Source organism: Lampetra planeri, chromosome 42 (assembly GCF_965212315.1).
Source record: "Lampetra planeri chromosome 42, kcLamPlan1.2.h2, whole genome shotgun sequence".
NCBI classification, from domain to species: domain Eukaryota; kingdom Metazoa; phylum Chordata; class Hyperoartia; order Petromyzontiformes; family Petromyzontidae; genus Lampetra; species Lampetra planeri.
Genome location: NC_136148.1, coordinates 6,853,477 through 6,877,831, shown reverse-complemented (window position 1 = coordinate 6,877,831; position 24,355 = coordinate 6,853,477). Strand labels below are relative to the sequence as shown.

General features: G+C 53.4%; 1 protein-coding gene across 1 annotated transcript in view; it reads left to right on the top strand.

Moving 5' to 3' along the window:
- The window catches only part of LOC144732237 (neural-cadherin-like), a 146,445-nt gene that overhangs the window by 90,844 nt on the left and 31,246 nt on the right, over positions 1 to 24,355 (top strand). The window contains exons 4-18 of the mRNA XM_078613636.1: positions 3,203 to 3,400; positions 3,835 to 4,063; positions 4,370 to 4,580; positions 5,892 to 6,003; positions 7,976 to 8,234; positions 9,157 to 9,299; positions 9,560 to 9,732; positions 10,021 to 10,189; positions 11,213 to 11,383; positions 11,836 to 12,008; positions 15,696 to 15,863; positions 17,824 to 18,058; positions 18,714 to 18,841; positions 21,630 to 21,816; positions 23,563 to 23,706. Of these exons, the coding sequence (XP_078469762.1) occupies positions 3,203 to 3,400; positions 3,835 to 4,063; positions 4,370 to 4,580; positions 5,892 to 6,003; positions 7,976 to 8,234; positions 9,157 to 9,299; positions 9,560 to 9,732; positions 10,021 to 10,189; positions 11,213 to 11,383; positions 11,836 to 12,008; positions 15,696 to 15,863; positions 17,824 to 18,058; positions 18,714 to 18,841; positions 21,630 to 21,816; positions 23,563 to 23,706 (2,700 nt within the window). The remainder of the gene's footprint in view (positions 1 to 3,202; positions 3,401 to 3,834; positions 4,064 to 4,369; positions 4,581 to 5,891; positions 6,004 to 7,975; positions 8,235 to 9,156; positions 9,300 to 9,559; positions 9,733 to 10,020; positions 10,190 to 11,212; positions 11,384 to 11,835; positions 12,009 to 15,695; positions 15,864 to 17,823; positions 18,059 to 18,713; positions 18,842 to 21,629; positions 21,817 to 23,562; positions 23,707 to 24,355) is intronic.

Below are 24,355 nucleotides of genomic sequence, written 5' to 3'. Positions count from 1 at the left end.
ACGGCTTTGAGAGGCGCACTGAAGGAGCGCTGGCAGGAGACAGGAGACAGCTGTCGCCAGCTGTGATTAGCTTTGGCGAGGGTCTCGCCGTCCGCACTGGCCGCTGGGGAATATTGACAGCCAATTGCAGCCCGTGTGTGACCAGACATTGAAGGGGGTCATCTGAGCAAATGGGATTAACGGGATTATGATCCCAGCGCCCCTACCCCGGCAGTGCCCTCTGGACAATCCACGTGGCACCACGCGGTAATCCCGGATTTGCGAAGCTCCACCAGCCGCCTCCGATGCGGTGTTGCCGTTTGCAGTTGGGCAGGAGCGGTGGCGCAGTGGTTAGCGCGCCGCGCCAACGAACCAGACCGACCCGAGTTCGATTCCAGCGCACGGCCAACATCAGTGACGAATTATCTAAAGCCGATGCTGGGTCTCCCCTAGGTCGACTCGGCCTCAAATGAGTACCTGGTGCGGTGTGTAAAACGTCAGCACAGGGGAGACAAAGGCGGCCGGACGTGGTGTTGGCCATCCAACCCTCGTGTGCCGTTGCGGGCTTCAAAGTGTCTATGTGTGTCTGTGTATTTGTATCTCTGTATTTGCATGTCGCGGAAATGTACACGAGATTGTGCGTGTACATGTCCGCGTGCGTGTTTATGTGTGTGCGATTTTGATAAGTGTGTGCGCGCCTATGTGTGAGGCTGTGTGTCTGTGCGGTTTTGATGTGTCTGTGCGTGAGTGAGCACAAAATATAGCACACTAAAACATTAATGGGCTCCCTTGGCTACGATGCAAAAATATAAACTGAACACATATCTCATTAGCGATAATTCTCTGCAATACAGCAGTGATAATGCCCAATGCTGTGGTGTGTTTTGATTTGTGTGCGTGCTTTTATACTGTGTATGTGTGGGGAGCGGTGGCACGAAGGTTCGTGTACTCCGCGACGAGTTCGATTGCCGCTCACGGCCTACATCAGTGACGATTATCTGAACCAGTCCTGAGCCTTCCCCTAGGTCGACTCAGCCTTTAATTAGAATGTGGTGTTGTGTGTTAAACATCGCCGAGGAGACAAAGACAGCCGGGAGTGGTCTTGTGTGTGAGTGTGTGTGTGTAATGGAGCATCTTCGCCGGTTTGAAACATTTAGGCTGGCCTGCCTACGATCAATCCTGGGTTTAACCAGGCTGGATTGTGTGAGGAGCTCACAAATCCTTGAAAGATCTGGGCAAAGTCCCATCGGTGAGCTCCTCCGGCAGGCAAGGCTGCGTTGGCTGGGTCATGTAGCCCGCATGCCCAGCCATCGCATGTCTAAACAGCTTTTGTTCGGCGGGATCGAGGGGGCTAAACGGGCGCGGCACGGGTTAGAGAATGATGTGGTACAGGAGGACGTTGAGCTGAGTGGACTTGCCGATGACTGGTACCAGCGGTGTCAAGATCGGCCTCTGTTGAGGAGGCTCGTGAAGGACGCTACTGGGCAATTGGAGGCAGTCGTCCTCCAACAACAACGGAGGGCGGAGGAGCGACGCTCACAACAACGAGCGGAGCGTCGGGTGACTAAAGCACAGCAAGTTGGCACAGTAGGGGGCACAGATGGTGCATCAGCCAGTCATCTCGGTCATCTCAGTCAGTCGACCCGTGGCACCTGGGTCTGCCCCGTGACCTCCTGCCAGCGGGCGTTCGACACTTCACGTGGCCTCAAGGTGCACATGGCCTGGCACAAGCGTCGTGGTGACGTTACCGCCACTTAGTGGCGAATGGCGGTTGTTGTTGTTGTGTTTATATAGGTGTGTGTGTTTATATAGGTGTGTGTTTATATAGGTGTGTGTTTGTTTATATAGGACTATAGGTGTATGTTCATATAGGTGTGTGTGTTTATATAGGTGTGTGTTGAAATAGGTGTGTGTGTGTTTATATAGGTGTGTGTGTTCTTTGTGGGGAGCGGTGCTGATAAAAATTTCCACACGATAAGACACTTTGTTGAGATATCATTTGTGGCCAGGTCGCTTCTGAAATGTAAGTTAATACCTCGGTGGACTTTGCCTGGTAGGATGGGGATGGTTTAGTTTGTATGTGTTTGTGTCTGGGTGATTTGTTTACCTTTCTTGTGGTGTGCACTACTACTATCGTGTTGTTTCACTGTTTGTTGTTGTGATTTTCTTATCCGCCCCTACTGGACATCTGTGTAACAGAGCTTTAGAGCTCATCGGATTCCTCCACGATAAGTACATATGAACGTGTTGGCGGTGCACCGGTCCGCGGTTTTAAAGCAGCAACATTTTGCAAACTACATTTATTTTATTTCATGTTCTCGCAATTCGCAACCACGCTCCGAAACTCTTGCGGGGTGGTGGGGAGCGCATCGTCACTTCTCGTGATGTCCAAGCAGTCGGAAGACGAATCTTAAGAAACGGCTGAACACCAAGACGCGTCACAGTCTGGCTGCCGTATCGCAGCACCCAGCCTGGTGACGATTTGGCTGGCTCCGTGGTCCCACAGGCAGCGAGATTTGACTCCTCGTGCCCGAGGCTTGGTCGGAGGGTTCCTCGATTCATTTCCAGAATTATTTCTTGGCGGACGGCGGCATCGATAGATTACGGCTCGCTCGAGTGTGAAGGCAGGTGCTGCATCGAAGGCGACTTCTGATGGAGAGTCTGCAGCTCAGTCGAGGGCGACAGCGACATTGTCAAGACTGTTTCATGAGGAGCCGGGTGTGTTATGCTGCACAGGTCTTAGGGGTCGTCCATAAATGACATCACTCGATTCTGGACGATTTTTGACCCCCCCCCCCCCACCCTAGTCACATGGCGTCACAAAAAGTCAGACCCCCCCTGAAATATGACGTCACCAATATCTGCCCCCCCCCCAAAAAAAATATAAAACTTGCTTCAAATCGCTTTAAACTATTGTCATTTTAGTGCGTATTTAATGTGCCGCTGCACTCTAGTGTTGTAGGAGAAAACATTTATAAAAAAGTCGATTTAATTAAGTAGGACGTGTTGTCTATATTTATTTAAAGTTGCGCATTTTGATGTGACGTCACATTTATCAAACCCCTACCCCCCGCCTCGTCACACATCGTCACAAATGTCTGACCCCCCCCACCCCCCCTAGGTGCGCGACGTCATTTATGGACGGCCCCTTACCGCCAGTAGGTCCATCTTCTGATGTTGATTCTGTGCTCGTGGTGTGTGTGTCACGTGTGTGGGTGCACAGGCGCGGACTGGTTCGACGTGGAGCTCGCGGTGGCGGTGACGGACGTCAATGACAACGTCCCCGAGTGGCTCATGGAGCCCTTCCCCTTCCTGGGCGTCGTGGCGCCGGACGCGGCCCCGGGCACCGTCGTGTACCGCCTGGCGGCACGGGACGCCGACTCGGGGCCCAACGGGGAGGTCCGATACCAGCTCATCGGAGGTAGTGCCGGCACGCCAAGAGCCCTGTTGAACGCGCCGACGTTGGGCCGACGTTGGGCCAACGTTGAGTGAACGTTGGGTGAACGTTGGGCCGACGTTGGGACAACGTTGAGTGAACGTTGGGTGAACGTTGGAACAACGTTAGACCAACGTTGAGTGAATGTTAGGTGAACGTTGGAACAACGTTAGACCAACGTTGAGTGAATGTTAGGTGAACGTTGGGCCAACGTTGAGTGAACGTTGGGTGAACGTTGGACCAACGTTAGACCAACGTTAGACCAACGTTGAGTGAACGTTGTGTGAACGTTGGGCCAACGTTGGGCCAACGTTAGACCAACGTTAGGCAAACGTTCCATATCCACTGGCAGCACCGCGTTGCACAGGCGCCATGCGCGGCCAGGGCTGATTGTTCGTGCGACCCCGCGGTGTGCGCAGGCGGGGAGGGCCGCTTCGAGGTGGACGCGGAGTCGGGCGCCGTGCGCACCGTGGGCAGCGCGCCGCTGGCCCGCGAGCGGCCCTTCGTGCTCACGGTGCTGGCGAGCGACGCGCTGGGAGCGCAGGGCGCCTACGCCTCCCTGTCGGTGAGCTCGGCGCCGCGCGCCCCGCAGTTCGGCCGCCAGGCCTACGAGGTGGCCATCCCCGAGGGCACGGAGCCCAACCGCACGTGAGTCGCCGTCGTCGTCATCATCCTCGTCCTTGTCACGGTCATCATCATCATCGTCGTCATTGTCGTCCTCGCTTAAGCAATCTTGTCATCGTAGTCATCATTGCGACATCGTCATCATCGTCGTCGTCATTGGCAGCATCATCACGAGTACAATTGTCATCGACGTGATTGTGATCTTCATTATAATCATAATCAGCAGCAGCATCGGGATCATCATCGTTCGCATCAGAATTCGAGTTGTAATGCGTCGCGCGTGCGTGCCCGCGTCTGTCCGTGTGCGTGCGTGCCCGCGTGCGTGTGCAGGGTGCTGGTGGTGACGGCCCGCTCGTTCCAGGGGGGCCGCGTGTCCTTCTCGCTGCTGGGAAACCCGGCGGGGCTGCTGGCCGTGGCGCCGCGCACGGGGGAGCTGTCGCTGACGCGCGCCGTCGACTACGAGAGCGAGCAGCGGCGCTACCTCGGGGTCATCCGCGCCACTGAGGAAGCGCCCTCGGGGGGGCTGAGCAGCGAGGCGCAGGTCAGGCCCAGGGGTGCGGGCGGTGTCGCATTGAGCACCTCGCAACAACGGGCCACCTGGGTTCGATTCGCGACTCGGGAGCCTTTGTGCGTCGAGTTTTGTTCGTTCTCCGGCCGGTTCTGGCGCAGAGTGTGAGCGAGTGTGTGGAACCCCCTGTGTTCTGCAGAGTGTGAGTGTAGCAGTGTGAGTGTGTGTGAGTGAATGTGTGGAGCCTGTGTGTTCTGTGTGTTCTGCAGAGTGTGTGAGTAGCAGTGTGAGTGTGTGTGAGTGAATGTGTGGAGTCTGTGTGTTTTCCCCCTGTGTTCTGCAGAGTGTGAGTGTATCAGTGTGAGTGTGCGTGAGTGAATGTGGAGTCTGTATGTGCTCTGTGTTCTACAGAGTGTGAGTGTAGCAGTGTGAGTGTGAGAATGTGTGGAGTCTGTGTGTTCTGCAGAGTGTGAGTGTATCAATGTGAGTGAGTGTGAGTGAATGTGTGGAATCTGTGTTCTGCATTGTGTGAGTGTATCAGTGTGAGTGTGTGTGAGTGAATGTGTGGAGTCTATGTGTTCTCTTCTCTGTGTTCTGCATTGTGTGAGTGTATCAGTGTGAGTGTGTGTGAGTGAATGTGTGGAGTCTGTGTGTTATCCCCCTTTGTTCTGCAGAGTGTGAGTGTAGTCTAAATATTTTACGCTTCGGGTAATAACCCTGCTTTATAGAATGTATTGAGTTTTTTGTTTGATCATTGGGCTTGTGCACCACCGACAACACGGCATCACTAAACAATTTATTTCACAATTATTAATATCAGCAGCAGCACAAACAGCAGAACCATCGGCAGAAAAACACAGCGATTCCCTGTATAGCCAGAGCGGACTGTTGGGGCAAGTGCTGTTAGCGAGCACCTATGAAGGACGGCACGGCACACGAGGGGGTGGGTGGCCAGCACCACGCCAGGCCGCCTTTGCCTCCCCAGTGGCGATGTTTATACACCGCACCAGATACTCATTTGAGGCGGAGTAGACCTAGGGGAGGCCCAGGACTAGTTCACATAATTGTCACTGGTGGCCATGAGCGGGAATTGAACTCTCCAAATGGTGGCGCAGCGCGCGAACTGCCACACGACCGCAGACAAAAAGAAACATACGTGGATGGACGTTTGTTGAACTTCTTTCGCACCGTACGTAGGCAACCGTGCTAATCGGACATGCGGAAAACATCACCATCACAAGAGCGGCGACCACAGCAGTGCAATCGTCATCATCGTCGTCGTCGTCAGCTGACGAATCGCTGGTGAATCGATAAGAGGGGGTGGTGGTGATTTTCTGTGCTCAGGTGACGGTGATCATCCTGGATGACAACGACTGCGTCCCGGAATTCCTGCACTCGACCTACAGCTACGACGGCCTGGCCGAAGACGCGGAAATCGGGACGTTCGTCTTGCAGGGTGAGCGCCCTGCCTGTCTGAGCTTCATAATTGGCCGTGTCGGAGTCGATGGTTCTGGAAACTCTGAGATCCTGCGGTTCAAGCCCTGGCGATGTTTGCGTGTGTCCCTCAAATGAGTACCTGGCGCGGTGTGTAAACATCGCCGCTAGCGAGACAAAGGCGGTCGGGCGTGCTGCTGGCCACCCACCCCCTTCGTGTGCCGTGCGATGCACTTGCCCTAACAGTCTGTGAAGGCTATACGGGGGTTCTTTGTCATAATGGCCATGCCAGAACAGCGGAGATCCTGGGTTCTACATTAGATTGATCATAGAGCTTTAGCAACTTCGTGAATTTAATAATACGTAATATTAAAAAAATACTTGTTTAAAAACATGCTTTAATTAAATGTACCCTACTCGTAATGGCAGAACTCCACGACTCTAGGGAGTGGCCCCGAAGCTTGCCATAACGTAAGGGACCGTGGTGATTTACAGCCAACGTCAGTTTACTGTGGACAATTAGACCCAAGCCGAAACATAACATCTAAAAAATTATATTCTTGGTTCTTTCAGTAAAGTCACGTAGAAGGGAAATAATACAATAATATTAATATAAAACAATAAAAATTCTCACGACGTTTCGACTGCAACACAAGCAATCATCATCAGGTGTTAATATTATTTTATTATTTCCCTTCTACGTGACTTTACCGAAAGAACCAAGAATATGAATCCCTGCAGTCACGAAAGCTTTAAATCAAGAGAAAAAAATATGTTTAAAAACATTTACTTTTAATTTGCAATGATAGAATATACTATTGTCATCAGTATGACATAAGTATACCAAGTTTGCAGTCGATACCACATTGGAAGTGGGTTAAAATTGAGTTACAAGATTTGGGGATACAACAACAACAGAGTGAGTTAAATAAAAGCGTGTAATAAAAAAACGAAAGGGCAGGTAAGATGGTGTGGTTCTGACCCGCCCCTACTCAACATCTGTGAAAAAGAGCTTCATAGCTCATCGGATTGCTCCAGTATGAATACAAGTTCTGATTCTAATTCTGTTTTTATGCTCTGGTGGATTGGAGACTACGTTTCCAGTTTATTTTTCTTAACGAGGTCGTGAGAACCCAAGAGACATACGACGAGTAAAATTTTTAAGAATCACCAAAATGATAAAATCAAAACGAGTGGAATTAATTACAGCATTGAACCAAATTTAAATCAGATTTTAAAAAATGCGTTGTCACACGAGGAATCGAAAATATTGCACGAAACACAAATCTATGTGAAATAAAACATTCCATGTGGCGTGAGTCGGCTCGGCAGGGTTATTTTTAGACCGATCACAGCACCACGACAAATGAGTTCACTCCGGCTCTGACTCCCACACTTGACGTGAGTCGACTCCACTGTCACCCTCTCTCTCTCTCCATGTGTCTGTGTCACCCCCCACTCCCTCCCCCTCTCATTCTCTCTCTCTCCATGTGTCTGTGTCACCCCCTCCCCCTCTCATTCTCTCTCTTTTTTTTACGATCAGTGGAAACAAGAAGATGCTCGGTGTAGTCGGCAATTTGCTTCGTTCATCATCTCGTTTTTTTAAATGCTTTGCTTAATGTGCCCCCCCCCCCCCCCTTTTAAATGCTCTGCTTTCCTTACCCCTTCCCCCTCTCTCTCTATCCCTTCTCTCTCTACCCCCTTGTCTCTCTACCCCATCTCTCTCTACCCCCCTCTCTCTCTACCCCTTCTCTCCCTACTCCATGTCTATGTTCCCCCTATGTTGTCTATGTAATATTTGTAATATTATTCATCTTTTTTTTTACGACAAGTGCTGCATCTGCTCTCTCCATGCGTCTGTGTCACCCACTCCCTTCCCCTCTCTACCCCCCCCCTCTCCATGCGTCTGTGTCACCCACTCCCTTCCCCTCTCCCATTCCCCCCCCCCTCCTTGTCGCCCGCTCCATCCCTCCCCCTCTCCCGGTCGCCGGCAGTGTCGGCGCGAGACTGCGACTCCGGCCTCAACGCGCTGCTCTCCTACTTCGTGGCGGGAGGCGGCGGGGGCGACTTCACGGTGTCTGCCGACGGCTCCGTGTCGGTGGCGCGGGCCCTGGACCACGAGCGGTCCCGCGGCGCCTACGAGTTCGCCGTGGCGGCCGTGGACCGGGGCCACCCACCCCGCACGGGCACCGCCGCCGTGCGCGTGCGCGTCGCCAACGTCAACGACGAGGCGCCGCGCTTCTCCCGGAGCACGTGCGTGTGTGTGCGTGTGTGTGCGTGTGTGTGTGTGTGCGTGCGCATGTGTGGGTGCGCGCGTGTGTGTGTGCGTGCGTGTGTGTGTGTGTGTGCGTGCGTGTCTGTGCGCGCGTGTCCGTGCGTGTGTGTGTGCACGTGCGTGTGTGTGTGTGCGCGTGCGTGTGTGCGTGCGTGTGTGTGTACGCACGTGTGGGGGTGTGTGTGCGCGCCTGCGTGTCCGTGCGTGCATGTGTATGCGGGCGTGTGTCTGTGCGTGTTCGTGCGTGTCCGTGCGCGCGTATGTGTGCGCGTGTTTGTGTGTGTGTGCGCGCGTATGTGTGTGCGCGCGTGTGCGTGCGCGTGTGTAAATTCGCACTTGCGAACCGATCCGCGGAACTATTCTGTTCAGCGGAGCGTTCCTCCATGAGATGTGATGAGTCGCAGCATTGCGCTGGGAGTGTGTGCGTGTGTGTTTGTACAGATCGGTAGTGCAATGGTTAGCGCTCTGCGCTACGAACCCGGCGATTCCCGCTCACGGCCAACACCAGTGACGATTATCTGAACCAGTCCTGGGCCTTCCCTAGATGGACTCAGCCTCAAATGAGTACCTGGTGTGGTGCTAGCTCCCCCTTCACCCCCCCCCCCCTCGTGTGCCGTGCCGCCCTTCATAGGTGCTCGCTAACAGCACTTGTCCCAACAGTCTAAGGCTTACGAGAGATCGTTGTCTCGATGTGTTCATGTCAATTCGTGCGTGCGTGCGTCCGTGTGCGTGCGTGCGCAAGCTTCTGTTTGGCCGGATAGAGGGAGCTCAACGGGATGGGGAGCTGAATGGACTTGCCAATGACCGGTAGCAGTGCTGTCAAGATTGCCCTCTTGACAGCGCTGCTTGGGCTCGATGCGTGTCGCTGAGCGAAGGGCCCCACGCGTGTCGCTGCGTCAGGTACCAGGCGCTCATCTCGGAGGAGGCGGGTCCGCACGCGCTCGTGGGCTCGGTGCTCGCGATCGACCCCGACGGGGACGCCGTCTCCTACGCAATCGCCAGCGGCAACGAGGACGGCAACTTTCTCATCGACCCACACGAAGGCACGCTCGCTCACTCGCTCGCTCGCTCGCTCAGTCACTCGATAACTGTTTTACTCACGAACTCGTTCATTCACTCGATCACTCATTAACTCAGCGCACTCACTCATACATTCGCGCAGCAACGTATGAATTCGTTCGTTAATTCGCTCACTCGTTCGCTCACGCACTCGCTCACGCTGATGATACAGCAGCTGTTGCTGATGGTGATATTTGTAATGCTGCTGCCTATAATGGTGATGCTGCTGCTCCTGCTGTCGCAGGCATCATCCGCTTGCGATCCTCACCGCCGCCGCGCCTGCTTGGCCCCTCGTACACGCTGGGGGTCACGGCGACGGACGACAACGCGTCGGGTGGCGCGGGGCCCCTGCGCGGAGACGCCACGGTCATCGTCACCGTCCGCGACGTCAACAACAACAAGCCCCACTTCGCCGAGGTGGCGCACCCCCCGACCCCCCCTCCCACCCCCTCTCCCCACCCCCTCTCCCCACCCCCTCTCTCCACCCCCCCTCCCACCCCCCCTTCCACCCCCCCTCCCACCCCCCTCCCCACCCCCACTTCCACCCCCCTCCCCACCCCCCCTTCCACCCCCCTCCCACCCCCTCCCCACCCCCTGGCCACCCACCCCCTCATGTGCCGTTCCAGTCTAAATAGGTGCTCGCCAACAGCACTTGCCCCAACAGTCTGTTGAGGCTACACGGGGGATCTTTGCCTTTGTGTGCAGTGTGCCCGCTACAGCGAGCTCGCCGTGGTTGCCGAGAACCTCCCGGCGGGCCAGGCGGTCGTGCAGGTTGAGGCTCACGACGCTGATGAGGGCGACAATGGGAGAGTCCGCTACGGGCTCATCCAGCGGGCGGATGCCTCGCCGGCTCTGCACATCCACCCCGAGAGCGGTGAGGCCTCGCCCGCACCTGGGATCCAACCCATCCCGCAGAGCTGCCCTGCCGGGTGTGGTCGCTTGCAGCGCGAGGTCAGGGGGGAGCATCTCCCCTCCTCCTGCAGCCTCCCTCGATCCCATCCCCCTTCCTCTCCCTCCGCTCACAACCGCCTCTCTATCGCCGTCTCATCTCCCCTCCCCTCTTATCTTCGAATCTACAATCTCTCCCTCTCCCATCCTCTCCCATTCTTGCTCATCCCCCCACCTCGCTTCACTCCTCTCCCATTTTTTTTATTTTTTTTATTTTCTTTTTTCTCTTTCCTCTCCCACCCCCTCCACTCCCTCACCATTATCTCATCTCCCATCCCCTCTACTCCCTCACCATTCTCGCCCCTTCCATCCCCTCCACTCTCTCACCATTTTCTCATCTCCCATCCCCTCCACTTCCTCACCATTCTCTCCTCTCCCATCCCCTGCACTTCCTCACCATTCTCTCCTCTCCCATCCCCTCCACTCCCTCACCATTCTCTCCTCTCCCATCCCCTCCACTCCCTCACCATTCTCTCCTCTCCCATCCCCTCCACTCCCTCACCATTCTCTCCCATTCCCTCCACTCCCTCACCATTCTCTCCCATCCCCTCCACTCCCTCACCATTCTCTCCCCTCTCCTCCACTCCCTCACCATTCTCTCCCCTCCCATCCCCTCCACTCCCTCACCATTCTCTCCTCTTCCCTCCCCTCTACTCCCTCACCATTCTCTCCTCTTCCCTCTACTCCCTCACCATTCTCTCATCTCCCACCCCCTCCACTCCCTCACCATTCTCTCCCCTCCCATCCCCTCCACTCCCTCACCATTCTCTCATCTCCCACCCCCTCTACTCCCTCACCATTCTCTCATCTCCCATCCCCTCCACTCCCTCACCATTCTCTCATCTCCCACCCCCTCTACTCCCTCACCATTCTCTCATCTCCCACCCCCTCCACTCCCTCACCATTCTCTCCTCTCCCGTCTCCCGCACCCCCCCACCCCACCGCTCAGGGCTGATCACCACAACGCGGCCGCTCGACCGGGAGGCTCAGCGCGAGCACGCGGTCACGGTGACGGCCACGGACCAGGGCTCGGAGCCGCTGGTGGGGGTGTGCCGACTCGTGGTCACCGTCGCCGACGACAACGACAACACCCCGCGCTTCGAGGCGGCGCGATACGAGCGTACGACGAGAACAAACAGCTATAACAACAACAAACAACAACAAACAACAACAAACGAAACTGTAGATGGCTCGACAGTTTTAGTTGATATTCTTTGGGTCTTTAGGTAAAGTCACGTAGAACAACATTTTTTAACAAAAAACTACGACGTTGCGATCGCAACACAAGCAATCGTCATCAGGAGAAAAAAGAGTGGGGAAAGCTGCTGAGGCAGGCTGTTTTAAATGTTTGAAATGGGTGTAGCCCAAGGGTCATAAACGAAGTGGGCAGGGCTAGTGATGTTAAAGTGAGAAATTAGCATGTCGATGTAAGCGTCATCAGGAGGAAAAAAGAGTGTGAAAGCTGCTGAGGCAGGCTGTTTTCAAGGTTTGAAATGTGTGTCGTTTATCCGGGTGTCGCCACTCTGCCACCCACCCACCCCCCTCCCTTCTGTGCCCCCCCCACGACCGCAGACATCCTGCGAGAGGACACCCCGGTGGGCACGAGCTTCCTGCGCGTGGCTGCGCACGACGAGGACCAGGGCGCGAACGCCGCCGTCACCTACTCGCTGTCGGGCGACCAGCCCGAGTACATGCGCGTCAACCCCGCCACCGGCTGGGTCTACGTGCACCAGCCCATCTCGCTGGTGCGCTGCAACGGAGAGCGGTGGGATGCCCTGCCGCGGGGGGGGGGGGGGTTGGCGTCGCTCTGCCACGTGTGCCGTGCCGGCCTTCGAGGGTGCTGCTCGCAAACAGCACTTGCACCAAGTCGTTTGATTTATAAATTTATTGTTTTATCTTTATACGTGACTTTACCGAAAGAACCGAAGAGTAATTCCTGCAGTCACGAAAGCTCCAAATTAAGTTTGCACCAAGTCGTTTAAGGCTACGCGGGCAGGGGGGGGGATCTTTGCACGAGAGCTGGGCTGGGGGCGGTGTTGCGGTGGTTAGCGCTACTTGCGCTACAAACACATGCAGCCCGAGTTCACTTGCAGTCCTTAGCCCTACATCGGTGTTGATTATCCGAACCGGTCCTGGGCTCCCACTATATGTCGATTCGACCGGTTATGATGCAGCGACGTATGGTGTTGGCCTTTCATAGGTGCTCACTAACAACACATGCCCCAACAGTTTATGTAGGATCGTTGTCTTGTTTCCTTCAAGTGTGTGATTTCAAGTATTTATGTGTGTATGTGAGTGTGTGCATATTGGTGTGTTTGTGTTTATTTGCATACGGTAAATATGTGTGCGTGTCTGTTCACGTATGCATGTGTGTGTGTTCGTGGGCATGGATATGTGTACACGTGTGTAACCATGTGACTGCACGCATTTGTTAGTAAGTATCCACGTGATATGTGGTGCGTGTGTGCTGGTGGTGGTAGCAGCGGCACACCAACCCCCTGGCACTCTGTTCTGGCAATCATTCATCCACCAAATATCCACAGACACATCGTGCAAACCGCAAGGCAGTTTCCACGTTTTCTTGCCAACGACAACCACCTATTCTTAGGTTTTTTCGGTAAAGTCACGTAGATAAAAAATTAAAATTAATAAAAGTAAAATAAAAAATAAAATAAAAATCACGACGTTTCGGAGGCAACACAAGCTTCCGTCTTCAGGTGGAACCGTCACAGCACGATTGCTCTTACTTGAAACAGCAATTGTGCTGTGACGGTTCCACCTGAAGACGGAAGCTTGTGTTGCCTCCGAAACGTCGTGATTTTTATTTTATTTTTATTTCACTTTTATTAATTTAATTTTTTTACCTATGTGACTTTACCGAAAAAACATAAGAATATGAACCCTTGCAGTCACGAAAGCTTCAAATCTAGGACAACCACCTACCCATCAACTAAAATCCTCAGCAGTGTCACGTCGCCACCGAATACCCAAGTCCCAATCCCCCTTCTGGGATCGCGCTGCTGCCGTTTACCATTTTCTCGTCAAGGAGCAGAAACCATCATCACGCCAACTCCGGTGGTCATCCTTACAGCAGCAGCAGCAGTAGCGGCTTTTTACTCGCCATTCAACAAAGACGGTGGTCACCGCATCGCGCATTCTCAGATGCGCTTCAGCGGCCGTCTGGAACGCTCTTCCTTCCGATATTAGGAAGCCACTGGAGCTCTGCACTTTTAAATCATCTAGATTGAAAATGCATTTAGAACTGCTTTTTGTGTTTAGTTTGTTGTCTTTCCCCCGCACCTCCGATTAGCACGGTTGGCTACGTACGGTGTCGAAAGAAGTTCAACATACCTACACATGCAAAATCAACAGGTCGATACGCACATCTCCTTCATGAATGAAAAATGAAAGACACAAGAGCCACAGTGGAAGCGTGGCTGTGGCCATACAACTATAGACCACTCGCTGTACTACCCGGCTTCGCCCGGGACTTGGATTCACCACACCCGGCCGCCTTTGTTTCCCCAGTGGCGATGTTCACACCACAACAGTTACTCGTTTGAGGCTGAGTCGACCTAGGGGAGGTCCAGGACCAGTTCAAATAATCGTCACTGGTGGTGGCCGTGAGCGGGAATCGAACTCGGGTCGCCGGGTTCGTAGTGCAGCGCGCTACCCACTACACTACAATGCGTTAAGCTGCCACATGCGCGGGTCACGTGACAGATTTAACGTCACAGCCCACTTGCCGTGCAAAAAATAAATGCATTGTTGAGCTCCCCACCCCTCCCCCCAAAAATGTATTTTAATAATTTTTGCATGGTGCACAGTCTGGAAAGTACCCACATTGGAAATGTGTAGTTTGTTGCAAGTCGGGAAGTACGCTAAACATTTTGAACAGACACACATTCACAATTTAACACGTAGGCTTTGCGACCAATATTGTTCATAATCAACGATTTTTGGGTTTAGATCGCGTTATTTATAAATGTGTCGTAACCCTCCACCACCCGACACGGCCAATCAGTAAAAAAGTGTCACGTTGACAAAAGACAAATAGTTCACTGCTTTAGCCCACCGGTGTGTTGAAGCGTGAAACCACAACATTTAAACTATCGCAAACACAACTGTCGGCAGTGGCAGAACATGCTTGCCAACAGGGACACTCAATTGATTTTGACAACGTTGAAGTGTTGTGTAAAACTAGTTACTACTGGCAAAGACTAATTAGAGAATCCATTGAGATTGAGAGAAACAGAAATAACTTTAATTGCTCAGACAGCTACAGGCTTAGTGCGGCCTGGAAGCATATTATTAAATAAGATGCATTACAATTCCTTATAAGGGAAACAAGCACTAACTGATTATTAATGTAGCATAATCACAATAGAACACATTCCAAATGATTACTAATCTACAACTCGCATCGTAACAATAGCCTTATTACTAATCAAGTATATAATTACAATAACCCCCCCCCTCAAATCTTTGCACCTGATGAGTTAATGAGTTAATGATGACGTCACCCTGCTGCTGCTCTATATAAGAACGGGAGACACAGCAGAGCCTCACCATTCTGGCGAATTGCCCGATGATGCTGGGTGCAATTACCAGCGAAACGTCGTACTCAAATTGTAAATGTTGTGGTTTCACGCTTCAACACACCGGTGGGCTAAAGCAGTGAACTATTTGTCTTTTGTCAACGTGACACTTTTTTACTGATTGGCCGTGTCGGGTGGTGGAGGGTTACGACACATTTATAAATAACGCGATCTAAACCCAAAAATCGTTGATTATGAACACATTCACAACGTTGCCTTTTATATATATGGAGATTAACGAAACCACTGTGCTCTGCACTCCGATGGAGGAGGAGGAATAGCAAAGCGATACGAACTCTTGTCTTCTGAAGGAAGCCCTCTCGTGGCCAGCAGCAGACCTGAACATCTGTGAAAGAGAGCTTTACAGCTCATCGGATTCCTCCAGTATAAATAAATGTTGTGATTACGGCCTCGACATTGGCGCCTCTCGATCCTGAACACGTCGCTGCTGCCATCTGATGGTGGCTTTGGAGGCCACCACCTCACGAGCCATGGCAGTAGATGCGGATACCTGATGCACAAATAGAAAATTAAAAACTTTCCAGCAGTGTGCGATTGTGGTCATCCAGGACAGACCGTACAGAGCGTATAACGACGCAAACCCCGACCCACAGATGCGAAGCAGACATCACAGCGATATACTCCGCTGCTCCTGACTCGGTTATCTGACTTGACCACCCGAATGTGAAGTTGTCGTTGTTGCTCCGCATTTAAATCGTCAGCCGTACGACAAGAACGAGCCGCAGTCGGAGCTTCTTCTTCTGACGTTCTCGTCTCCGCTGACGGGGCCGGTCACGTGTGCGTCTCCCCGCCTCCCCTCCCACCCACGCGTAGAACCCGCTCATCCGCCGCCTCGTGGTGGCGACGGACGGAGGCAACCGCAGCAGCTCGGTGGAGCTGTCGGTGAGCATCACCAACCTGCGCAACCAGCCGCCTCGATGGCACAGCGACCGCTACGACATCACCGTGCCCGAGAACACGACGCGCGACACCGTTATCCTGGTGCGCGCACGAACACACACGCACTCACGTGCGCGCACACGCAACGCGCACAGCAATACATGCACATAGCTGTACACAGTGCGTTTAAATGCAACTGCATCGCAAGACACTTTATACAATTGTAGTGGCTTCAACTGAGTCGCAGACGTAGACTTTTGAGGCAGCGCATTTATTTAGTTCCAGCACACGGGGTAACTTCCCCTTAACAGAATAACACCCGGCTAACTGCACTAGTTACTACACTAGTTACTACACTAGTTACTACACCAGTTACCACGTAACTGTTACTACGGACCCGGGACCAACAGCATCTGCCCGGGTCCACGTGCTGGAAGACTCGTAGAACAGAGATCGTAGACGAAGGGTTTCTTTCCCGGGATGAACAAACCTGGTCCCTCTCGGGACCCGGCTTATATTCTCTGCGGCGTGGCCGCCTCCGCCCTTAGCCACGCCCACCTTCTAGAACCATCGGGAAGGACCTGGGTCCCAATCACGTGAACCCCCCTAGCCCCCTCTTGGGGGCCACTCTGTCATCTTAACCGGTCACGTGTCCTCCCGGGTCAACCAGAGTGCCATGGCCTCACACGACCTTCCCCTTTGGTCGGCACACACACCGTGTCCTGTAGGGCCGGCACTGCACTTACAACATGGTGACATCCAGTGATGTCGCTACACAATGAAAAGAACCGCATTAGGTAAGGGTGGGTGGGTGTGGTGGGATTGGGGGGGCAGGGAAACGGGGGGACAGGAGAGGAGAGAGTGACAGCCCAAACCAAAGTGTTCCCAGGGCCAGTGGGTCACGTGGGGGTGCTACCTTGCCGGTAAAATTCGAGTGGGAAGGACGCGGACGCCGTGAGATGACGGGGGTGGGGGGGGGAAACTCTAAAACAAAAATAGTGGAAAGTGTCACTGGGTACGCACCCCATGGCAGCGCATTCCCGTCACGTTCAGCTGTATCTCGGGGATACTGGGGAGGCGAGTGTGATATTTCACGCGCATTGAAACGCACCACCAGATGAGAATATCGCCACAATATATTACGTGTGGATGCGCGATGGAATAAATGATTCACCGTGGTTCCAACGGGCTTTTGGGGGGAGCTGTTCGAGGGCACGGTGGCTAGAAGATGTTAACTACCTCGCCTGGTATGCAGAAGGTCGTGGGTTCGATCCCGACCCTGACACCTGCTGTATATTTAGAGCTTGTGTGGTCGTGTGGATTTTTCTCCGGGTCCTGCGGTTTTTCCCCTCCACATTTAAAATCAACATCTCACGTTCGGAGTATTTGGCTGCTGTTAATATCCACGCGACAAGCCTCTTCGTTGAGCTATCACTTGTGGTAGCCAGATCACGAATCTGAAAAAAGAGACGTACAGTTCAGCGCACTGGCGGGTGGCACGTACCCGCCCCAATTATCCAATCTAAATCCCTAATTTCGATCAGATCATTGGGGTTTATTAGTAATAAATCGGCATTTGCGACCCGCACTGCCACTGTGTAGCATATTATTACGTGCCAGGGACTCTATGAGATGATAGGACAATAGTCTGAGTCCATAATTGGCAATAAGTAACGGCAAAGCGGTTATAAGTGACTCAAAATTGTGCGCAGTTGCGTATACAGTACAGCGAGCGCGATGCCGATCACACGACGGTGTTCGAATTCGACCCTCGATCGATGGCTGCGTCATCGCCGCACATGCGTCGAATAAAAAGCAAGGGACAAGTCCTTATTTACTAACAACTCCTCTATCATTTTTCATTGCTGGAGGGGTTGCCCCCCCGTACCTGAAAATCCTGGCTCTGCCATTGGCTCAGCGGGCGTTGTACCTGATAAAATAAAATAGTTTAGTTTACAGTCACCCTGGAACAGTCTCGGTGTGTGGTCGTGAGCCCTTGATGAGCGAGAACCTCTCCCCCGGGGCCTCCACGCCACCGCTCTCTCCGTGGGGCCGCGCGCAGACGCTGAAGGCGAGCTCGCAGCTGGGCGACCCGCGGGTCACCTACACCCTGGAGGAGGGCGGCCCCACCGCCCTGTTCTACCTGAGCCCCAACCGCGCCGACGGCTCCGCCTCGCTGCTGCTCGCCGAGCCCCTCGACTACGAAGCCGCCCCGCGCCTCTCGCTCCGGATTCGGGCCCAGAACGTGGCCGCGGTGCCGCTGGCCGCCTTCGCCAGCGTCTACGTCTCCGTCACCGGTCGGTGCTCGCTCGTTCGCTCGACCGCTCGCTCGTTCGCTCGTTCATTCGCTCCAACGTTCGTTCGCTCGACCGCTCGGCCTTCCTCGCTCGCCAAAGTCACCCCGAGCCAGGGGTGCACGTGATGGCTGCGCCACATCGAAAAGCACCCACATGTTCAGTTCTCTTGAGTTACGTGGCCGGATGCAATGTGGCAGGTTTGTTGTGCAGTCATTGGTGGCCAGGCTGAGAACATTAATTGACTAAACTTAACAACCCAATTTAATCACAAGCCAGTCTATTGTGTGAATTCATGTTTTTTCTGTGCGAGCCTATGGGGTTTCTGTGCGAGTCTCTGGGGTTTCTGTGCGAGTCTGCGGGTCTCTATGTCAGTTAACGGGCGACTCTACTGAGACAAGTCGCCTTGCAACTCTTCTTTGAGACAGCTGTAGAATGAGGCAAAGAGGAAGCGACATCAATGCGTGGGGTGGCGTCAACAGCAACCGGCCACGTTGACCTCGTAGTCTCTCAGATGTCTGGCTGTGGCCCTCACGACCTCCCGACCATGAGGTCAATACGTGGGTGACCGTTACATCGTCCTGACCTCCACGTCTGCGTAATGAGCCGCGATGACCTCTTGACCCTGGCCGTTGTCGCCCGTGTCCGCCGCGCTCAGACGTCAACGACAACGTCCCCTTCTTCACGGCGCCCAGCTACGAGGCCTCGGTGCCCGAGGGCGCCAGCGTGGGCACGTTCGTGACGCAGGTGTCCGCCACCGACCTCGACTCGGGCGAGCACGGCAAGGTGACGTCGTCATCGTCGTCGTCGGTAGCGGCGTCGTCATCTCTTCTCTGTGGCCCATCCTGCTACTGCTACTCCCTGCCCCTGTCCCCTAGCTACGATCTGGCTGAGCCCAACCCCTACCCATATTACTACTGCTATCACTACCCCTATCACTACTCCTATCACTACCCCTATCACTACCCCTGTCACTAACCCTATCACTACCCCTATCACTACCCCTATCACTACTCCTGTCACTACCCCTATCACTACCCCTGTCACTAACCCTATCACTACCCCTATCACTACCCCTATCACTACCCCTATCACTACCCCATCCCCTATCGCTACCCCTATCGCTACCCCTATTGCTAACCTTATTGCTACCCCTATCGCTACCCCTATCACTACCCCTATCACTACCCTTATCACTACTCCTATCACTACCCCTATCAATACCCCTATCGCTACCCCTATCACTACCCCTACCACTACCCCTATCACTACCCCTATCACTACCCTTATCACTACTCCTATCACTACCCCTATCACTACCCCTACCACTACCACTACCCCTATCACTACCCCTATCGCGACCCCTATCACTACCCCTATCACTACTCCGATCACTACCCCTATCACTACCCCTATCACTACCCCATCCCCTATCGCTACCCCTATCACTACCCCTATCACTACCCCTTTAACTAACTCTACCCCTATCACTACTCCATCCCCGATCGCTACCCCTATCACTACCCCTATCACTACCCCTTTAACTAACCCTACCCCTGTCACTACCCCATCCCCTATTGCTACCCATATCACTACCCGTATCGCTATCACTACCCCTATCACGACCCCAACCCCTATCACTACCCCTCCCTAACCTCTCCCACCTATTCTCCTATCACCATAACTACACCACCACATTTAATAACAATCCCACTCTAATCTCAACCACTGTCATTTTACGTGCAATTTCATAATTACTCTAAAAGCGCTTTTGAATAAGGCGCAATACAAATCCTTATTCGATAAGATAAGACCAATATCATCATCGTCATCTTCATCATCATAAAATTACTCGATAAAGATTCATAACAGAGGTTTGTTGAGTTAGATTGCGTTTATATATATAAATGTGTCGTTAAACCCGCCACCCACCCGACACAGCCAATTGGTAAGGTTTGTCACATACACAAAATACGGCAACTCGTTACTAGTACAGCACTAACCGGTGTGTGTTGGAGAGTAAACCCACGACATTCACAATTCGGTCATTATGACCAGCATTGTCAGGCGGGCAGCCAGAATTGTGGAGACATCATCCACCTTCTGCTGCTGCTGCTTCGGCCATTGGCACTGCAACGCAGCAGCAACTGTCGCCCCCTACCGGCAGACGGGGTCTGAACAACCGCCAGTTGCTGTCCATGGTGCTAACTCTAGATTTGAAGCTTTCGTGACTGCAAGGATTCATACTCTTAGGTTTTTTCGGTAAAGTCACGTAGGTAAAAAAAAGAAATATTAATCGAAATAAAATAATAAATCACGACGTTTCGGAGGCAACACAAGTCTCCGTCATCAGGTGGGACCGTCACAGCTGAATCACTTAATACAGTAAATTCAGCTGTGATGGTCCCACCTGATGACGGAGACTTGTGTTGCCTCCGAAACGTCGTGATTTATCATTTTATTTCCATTTTTTTTATTTCATTTTTATTTTTTACCTACGTGACTTTACCGAAAAAAACCTAATAGTACGTGGTGCTGACGTTAAGAAAAAACCGCCACTTTTTTTCAAATTTTCCTGCTGTGGTTTTCACACCTGATGATGATTGCTTGTGTTGCAATCGAGACGTCGTGAGAATTGTATTGTTTTATTTTTATTATTTTATTATTTCCCTTCTACGCGACTTTACCGAAAGAAGCAAGAATATGAGACCGGGTTCTGTTCGCAGGCCGCGCGCCGAGTGGACCTCGTGCCGCCCGCACGCGGACAGCTCTGAGAGACGTTCGCTGTTCGAATCTGGCAGGCCGCCCCGAGTTAATACCACGATGCGTATTGACCGCGAAGCACAACGCTCGCTCTGATGTTCACGGTGGACGTTTTAAAAAAAAAAATCCCGTGACATAATATGAAGAAGCGTAAGAGATGCCCGCATGGCATCCAATTTGACAGATTCGAAAATTTTACACCGAAATAATTCAATTGCAATTACGAATTGCCCCCCGTATTGGCAGGCTAATGGCATGTGCTGAGTCAACTTGTGCTCACAGGGACAGCTGCCGCTGGGGGTGCCCCTTTAAACGTGTTGCGACAAGATGCAAGGGGCTTTGAGATGATCCGGCAAATATGGTGCATTATCATTGTCACCATCATCAGCAGCGCTTATTAGTATAGCCGCAAGGGACTGGGATTGACATCGTGATCATAATGATGCTACTGATCTATTGGTGATAATAACGATTATCTTAATAGAGTTAATTTTAATCTTACTTATCCTATTGTCGATGATTGATTGTGATGGTAATGATGCTGATGACGATGGTGATCCGAATGGTGATAATGCTGTTGATGCACGGTGATGTTGGTGACTATCATGATGATGATACCATTTGTTTTTTTTACACCGGAAGTATTTTATTCAAAGTAACAAAAATAACCAGGGGGAAGGTTGAGCGTACGGTCAGACAGGGTTCAATGGGTGAATGCGAGGGCTGAAGCGAAACGGATTATCCGGTGCTAATTTTTGGTGGCACCGTTCCGAATGCCGGCGACGGATGTTGACGATGGCGGCGGCCGCAGGTGAGCTACTCGCTGCTGAAGGACGCGAGCGGCGATCACCGCTTCTTCTCGGTGGACGAGGGCAGCGGCGCGGTGTTCACACGCGCCGTGTTCGACCGCGAGAGCAAGAGCTCCTACGTGGTGGAGGTGCAGTCGCGCGACGGGACGGAGAGCGCGCGCACGGGCAGACGCGCGCAGCCAAACACAGGTGAGCCACGCACGCGCACACACACACACACGCACGCACACATGCGCACACACGCACACATGCGCGCACACGCACACACACACACGTGCACACACACACACGTTCACACACACACATGCGCACACACGCACACATGTGCGCACACACACACAAGCGCGCACACACACGTGCACACACGCACACGCGCACCCACACACACACGCACCCACACGCGCACACACACAAACGCGCACGCACGCACACAAACGCACACACACACACAAAGACCTCCTGTATACTCATACTCGTTGGTCCTTTCGATAAAGTCACGTAAGTGAAAAAATAAAATTAAAATAAATAAATTAAATCACGACGTTTCGGGCGCAACACAAGCACCCGTCATCAGGTGGGACAACCACAGCAAGAAAACAATTTCTGAAGTGGTCTAGAGAGCTGCTGCGAAACAAGAGGTTATATACCCAGTAAGAGAGGGGGGGGGGGGAGGAGCCAGGGAGGGGCGGCAGGGGGGGGGGGTGCGTGGGGCGGGAGGAATGGTGAGGCTGTGCTGTTAGCGACCACTTATGAAGGCCAGAACGGCTCACGAGGGGGTGGGTGGCCAGCACCACGCCCGGCCGCCTTTGTCTGCCCAGTGGCGATTTTTTACGCAGCGCATCAGGTGCTCATTGGAGGCTGAGTCGACCTAGGGGAGGCCCAGGACCGGTTCAGATAATCGTCGCTGGTGTTGGCCGTGAGCGGGAATCGAACTCAGGTCGCCAGTTTCCTAGCGCAGCGTAGCAAACTGCTACACCACCACACACACACACGCATGCACACACACGCATGCACACAGACACACACACGCATGCACACGCATGCACACACACACACACGCATGCACACACACACGCATGCACACACACGCATGCACACACACGCATGCACACACACGCACACACGCATGCACACACACGCACACACGCATGCACACACACACATGCACACACACGCATGCACACACATGCACACACGCATACACACACACACGCATGCACACACACGCATGCACACACACGCATGCACACACACGCACACACGCATGCACACACACGCACACGCATGCACACACACACATGCACACACACGCATGCACACACATGCACACACGCATGCACACACACGCACACACGCATGCACACACACACACACGCATGCACACATACACGCATGCACACACACGCATACACACACACGCATGCACGCAGACATACACACGCATGCACACAGACACACACGCATGTACACACACGCCCGCACACAGACACACACGGGCTGGGTCAGGGGACTGTCGGAGTTTCAGAGCCATGCTGAGGTATGGGGTGGTTAGGCTCAATGCCCCAACCTGCGGGGATCTGCCATCGGTGGTGGGGGGAGCTTATATATGGGGGGGGGGGGTCCTGGTGGAAGGGGGGGGAAGGAACACTCTATAAATCATAAAACGTGGGCAATTTATAACTGCTTCAGCACAACCGGTAGTCTTGTGGCTGAAGAGCGACCCAGTTCGCGTTTTAACCGGCATCAGGACCGGTTTCAGATAATCATCACTGGTGTAAACATCACCACTGGAGAGACAAAGGTGGCCGGGCATGGTGCTGGCCACCCACCCCCTCGCGTACCTTTCCAGCCTTCATAGGTGCTACTCACTAACAGCATTGCCCCAACAGTCTGTCAAGGCTATACGGGGGATCTGTCTTTGCGTGCGCGTGTCAGACTCGGTGTACGTGCGCGTCGTCATCAGCGACGTGAACGACAACGTCCCCACCTTCGAGCGGGAGCTCTACGAGGTGACGCTGGACGAGGACGTGGAGGTGGGGACCATCGTCGCCACCCTCGTCGCGGTCGACGGAGACGAAGGTGAGGTCCGCCTCGTCGTCGTCATCGACGTCAATTTCAATAGCGCCATCATCGTCACCGTAGTCATCAATGTTAATATCATGGGCAACGCTTGCTGTGTCTTTAACGTCCACTGTGAGCGAAGCAAATGGCGCGTGGCCATCTGTGAAACTACTGGATGTCTGTGATAAAGAGTTTCATAGCTCATCGGATTCCTCCAGTAAAAATACAATAACACATTCCTGCGGAGGGAGCTGGTAGGAACTTGCTCGTCAACGGCCGTGGTCAACGGCGGCGTGGTGTATTCCGCAAATATGGCCGACTGTGAGGGCGGGCACAAGCCGGCGTGAGTAGGTTAAACGTTGAGTTTTATAAGGGCACCACGGGGTGACCAGCCCCTCCCCACCCAGCCCCACCCCTCCCACCCCCCACCCAGCCCCACCCTCCCCACCCAGCCCCTCCCCACCCTCCCCTCTCCACCCAGCCCCACCCTTCCCATTTTTGGATGCACGACGGACGGACGGACACAATAATCTCCTGTGGGCTGGTGGAACCAGGTGGTTCCTACCAGTATTATTATACTGATACTGAACACAGCCGCGGTATTAAACAGGGCGGCCACTGGATTCGAACGGTGAATGCGCCGACGCTGCGCCGTGGTGTCACCGCA